Below are 5,032 nucleotides of genomic sequence, written 5' to 3'. Positions count from 1 at the left end.
GTGACGGCAGTACTACCACCCTTTTTAGTATATATCAGTCTTAATATCTCAATTAGAACTTTTTTCCTTTTTAGGTTCAATTGCACCACATGGGGAAAGAATTCCTTGTACGTAGTACAAACAGTAGTTAATGATCGAAAATGCAAATCTTTTGAAGCGCACCACATACCAACATATATAAATTAAGATGTCACAGTATAAATGATGGGATTTTTGGTTAGCTTCGTTTTAAATCTAGGCACAATATATAAATTCATGTGAAAAAATGCAGCGAGCCTACTAGCGCCTGCAATTAAGCAGCTTCATATAACAGTTAGGCATGCAGGCTTTTAATCACGTACATACACATATTAAATGACACGTGATTTGAAACAGATATATTCATCATGTGATGTGTATCCATTTATATTATATAACGTACTTCTGCAAGTGATCAAGATGTATACTTTCTTGATGATCTCGAGATAACAAAATACGTACGTACATGTTCATGATCCAAACATAAAAGAGACGCTTTTCCTTTCTTCTACTCGTACATGCATTACCCTTTTAATTTCTTCCCGAGAAAGGCTAGGGCCAGGCCGCGAATATCACCAATATTTGATGTTAATTAATGGCATTAATTAACACCAATATTCAGATCATCAAATAATGAATGACGACCTGATCAAATTAATTCCAGGTCATGATGCATGGTACAACTTATAATCCAATTAGTTGTTATGATTACCGATCGAGTTTCGATATGTTTGTTTGAATTATATATATAGATTTGGATTTAAAAGAAAAGAGTTTTCCATACATAACGTATTATATACACATGATCTCTTCGATCTTGGTAGTTTGGGATCCAATATTATTGAGAGGGGATTTAGGAGGCTGCAGCCATGTATATATATACACACTGACCGACACGCGCGTACAAGTTGCAACACACATGATACATATATATGATACATGATCTCTTCGATCTTGGCATTGCTGTCATTTTCCATGTAATATTAAATGGCTGCTTCTTTGCACAAGGCATCATCATATATATATATATATATATATATATATATATATATATATATATATATATGCAGAGACATGAAGTACATATATAACCTAGGAATAGAATCCAAAGTTACACGATAGTGGGACAAAACCAAGCCATTGTTTGCTCTCGGAAAGACTAGGTATTAATTTGCAACAAAAAAATAAAATAAAATAATATATATATATATCTATATGAGTTGTACTAGGTTGCCGCCCAACTTTGACCGCTGGGGTGCCGCCTAGCATAAATGTGAGTTTTTATTTTATTCTCATTTTTCTTGTCATATTTTTTTAACATATTTAAATATTTTAAAACAAATACACTAATACACTAAAAATTATTTTCTTAATAATTAAGTAAAAAATAAAATAAAATAAAATATACAAGTGGTTAGAGTGAGTGGGCAAAGTGAGGGGCAAATTAGCATTTAATTCCTATATATATATATATATATGTAGGCATGATATTGTTCTCTACTTGTCAAAACATAAGCTATGTTTGGTTGGTTGAGTAATATTTTTAAATCCTCAAATCAATTGTTGGTGAAATTTAGTATTTTTTTAACTTTCTATAAAAAAAAGTTAAATTCATCTCAACTTATTTCATATATTCAAACACATATCTCAATTTATTTATATTCAAACACTTAATGAGACCCACAAAATATTACTATTTATAGATCAATTCAAATCATTTGAAATCACCTCAGCATCCCAGCACAGCCTAACTCCATAGAGGAAGATGCTCAATTTTATGTTGATTTTTTAGTAGCTCATCAGAAGTTAACAATGTCAGCCTGTCAGACATTTGGATATTTTTTAATTAGGTTTGGCGAAAGAAAAATAAAATTTTTATTGGATTGAAATTTTTGAGATGTGCTTTGTATTGATATTTGTGAAAATTGGTAGGTTGATTAATTTCAAAGGTTGTTTTGGATAAAAAAATTTAGAACAATATTGTTTGACTTTTGCGAAAAATATTTTTTTTTGTGTTTTTTTTTTCATGAAAAATATAGATAAATGGTTAGATGAGAAGTTTTGGTTTAGAAATTGGAAACTTTTTTTAAAAATTGGATTTTTTTTTTTTTAACTGGAGATCTTTTGAAATAAAAAACCATACAAGGCTGTGACGCAATTCTAGGCACCACGCCGACGATCATGCACGCGCTGGCTTGTCTACCCGACAATGAACTACTCCACTTTCATTTGGCATTTATGCAGCCATCCTACTAGGCACGTGAGATCCACACGTGATACGTGTTTTTGTTAACTTTTTCATCCGTGGAGGAGTGTTTGGCAACAATCACTCGTCAGAAAACTTGCTTCATGACGAAGATTACAGTACTGTCACTGCTGTCTCGCAGATTCCTGCTGATCCCCATATCAAGATTATCTTTTTCTTTTCTTTTTTTCACTCGTATTCTCGTTCATAACTTCATATCAGGATCGTTTACTTTAGGTCGTTAATTAGCTCATTAAAAAAACTAGCTAGGTTATAAGGAAAAGTTAGACACTTCAGAGATAGTTTTGGTTACAACTAGTTTTTGCACTAATATTACAACATCAGCATGCTGTACGTAGAGGAAAATTAAACCCAAACACGGGCTAAATTCATTCATGTTATTGGTTGTTTTTGTAATTCAATAATTGCTAAAACAGCTGCTAGAATACTAGTATTTGGTCATACACATCCCATATTAAAGCATGATTACAATATTTAAGAAAAGAGGAAGAATATTCGTAAATTAGGAAGCTTTTCCTTAAAAGTAAATTGGATACATCAGTACTGTATCTGATCAGACACAGAGCGAACATCTCGAACAATTCGGCCTACAGCGTAGGGATTGAACAAGAACAAATCACCCACTACTCAAACTCTACCATTAATTAAACTCAATTTCCCAAAACTATTGCATAATCACTATTCTAATAACGTACCCACAGATCAGAAGAAAACGATTATATATATAAATAATATGGTGTAGTACTAGCTAGAGACTTAAAAACCAAGAGAACCACATATATATATATATATATATATATTAATGTTATATATGGTGTTAACTTTAAGGAGCGGGGGGTTCTTCTTGGCTAGATTGTGCTTGTTGTTGTGCATCCAAACCTTGAGGACTCTTCTCTTGACTCCAATCTCTTGGCAGAACTGTTGCACCGCAGCCTCTTCCTGCTTCTGGATTTTCCACCCGACTTTCTCAGCGAAGTTCAGCATTTTCTCCTTCTGTTCCTGTGTGAACTTCGTCCTGAACCTCTTCTTTGCAAGCTGCGGAGGCCTGACCACGACTGCACCTCCGCCATCTTCCTGCTCATCAGACTCCGACGGGAGGGATCCTATGTTGTAGGGCATTATCATTTGGTGGGGCGCTCCTGGTCTTGAAGATATAAAGGTACCTGTAGCTGTAGGGTACCCTAGGGCCTCAGGCGGTAGTATATTTTTGTGATGGCCAAAGATGAATTTCCTTCCAACCCTGTTGAGATGTGGGCTATGGTGGTAGTCACACGAAGAGGGCTCACCCTCAACTTCTTTTCTGTGGAAGTTTCTGTGGCAGTTGCAGGCAGAACAATTGAGTGCTTCTATAGTACCCTCTTCACCATTGGGCATGAATTCACCACACCCATCAGTGGCATTCCCTCCCATTGCTGCTGCATGGTTCTTGAGGCATTCTTTGTACCTCACCACTTTCTTGTAGGGCATATGTTCCTCCAGGCTTGTGGGTAATGGGGGGCCATTGGAGGAGATCTGTGGTGCTGACGAAGGAATGATGTGAATATTGTGGGGTGCAGGATTATGGTGGATCATGTGCCCATGCCCATGTCCCCCACCATATGCACTGTTTATCGGGATTGGGATTTCTCCCTCATGACTTGAAAGTTCCATTTCTTGTTTTCTATCTTCTTTTTTGGTTGTTATTTTAGTTTGTCTGGCTGTTTTTTCGCTGACAAAAGAAGAAGGAACAAGACAGGATAATTAGGGAGACTAAATGATTGGTGTTTAAAGTGGTTGCTTTCTTGAACTCAGGAGTTTTCTCGACAGTTGTCCACGTTTAAGAACAAATAGAAACTATAACCTATTTATCTAAGAAACCCAAAAAGAAAAAAAAAAAAAAGAGAAAAAAAAAATCCACTGTGAGGAATTGCAAACGAAGTAACTAAATTGCAGTAGCTTTGAGAGAGAGAGGGAGAGTGAGTGACTCTGAGAAAGATGGTCAAACACCACGAGAGAGAAAATGGTGGATGGAGGTAGATGACTAGTAAGCTTTCTGTGTTCTTCTTTTCACTAGTAATGGAAACCGCAAGAAATGTTGGAGAAACTAAATGGCATACCCATATCAATCAATCTCTCTGTGATCCAAATCTGGAGCTTTAAGCACCTTCCATTTGTATTGAAGGTAAGGTTTTAGGATAGGACAGAAGTTTTGTCTCACAAGGTAGACTTAGGAGGATTTGGAATGTAAACTAGAGAGAGGGGGGGGGGGTGTTGAGAGAGAGAGAGAGAGAGAGAGAGAGAGAGAGAGAAGCTGTGTTTTTTTTGGAGGTGGGTTTTGCTAGCAAAGCACTAAACAAGGGCTTATAGAAATAGCGTGGAGGCAAGAAAGAAAAAAGACAGCATATAGAGAAAAGAAAGCAGATTTCTTACAGAAAGAGAGGAAAAGACAATGGATTACTTAAAAAAAAAAAAAAAAAAAAGCGAGAGAGAGAGATCAGAGAGAGAGGAAAACACAGCGAGTTTGGGGGAGGAAGATAAAAGAAAAGTGGGGTGCTTGCTTTGCTTGCACTGTCAGGCATCAAGTTTACGCCATATGGAGAGCAGTGTGTCAGAGAGTGGAGAGGACACAGAGAGAGAGAGAGAGAGCTAGCGATCAAAAGAAATGTTCTTCAAAAGAAAATAAGGAAAATCTGCTTTCTATAAGTTGGACTTGAAGCCTTCAGAAAGATATTTTGGGTCGACATGTTCGCCCGTACGTGCATGCTTAAT

General features: G+C 36.2%; 1 protein-coding gene across 1 annotated transcript; it reads right to left on the bottom strand.

Annotated features, from left to right (window-relative positions):
* Window positions 1–2,717: 2,717 nt before the first annotated feature.
* LOC121256598 (zinc-finger homeodomain protein 4-like) lies at window positions 2,718–4,916 on the bottom strand. The gene has a single exon (XM_041157441.1). It carries the CDS (start codon window positions 3,932–3,934, stop codon window positions 3,041–3,043), a length of 894 nt encoding a protein of 297 aa, XP_041013375.1. The 5' UTR covers window positions 3,935–4,916; the 3' UTR covers window positions 2,718–3,040.
* Between the last annotated feature and the right edge of the window lie 116 nt (window positions 4,917–5,032).

Source organism: Juglans microcarpa x Juglans regia, chromosome 3D (assembly GCF_004785595.1).
Source record: "Juglans microcarpa x Juglans regia isolate MS1-56 chromosome 3D, Jm3101_v1.0, whole genome shotgun sequence".
NCBI classification, from domain to species: Eukaryota; Viridiplantae; Streptophyta; class Magnoliopsida; order Fagales; family Juglandaceae; genus Juglans; species Juglans microcarpa x Juglans regia.
The sequence above is the reverse complement of the archived record's forward strand: the minus strand, read 5'-3'. Positions and strand labels throughout refer to the sequence as shown.

Excerpts from the sequence above, each read along its gene's own strand:
- LOC121256598 (XM_041157441.1), bottom strand. The coding sequence starts at position 3,934 with ATGGAACTTTCAAGTCATGAGGGAGAAATCCCAATCCCGATAAACAGT.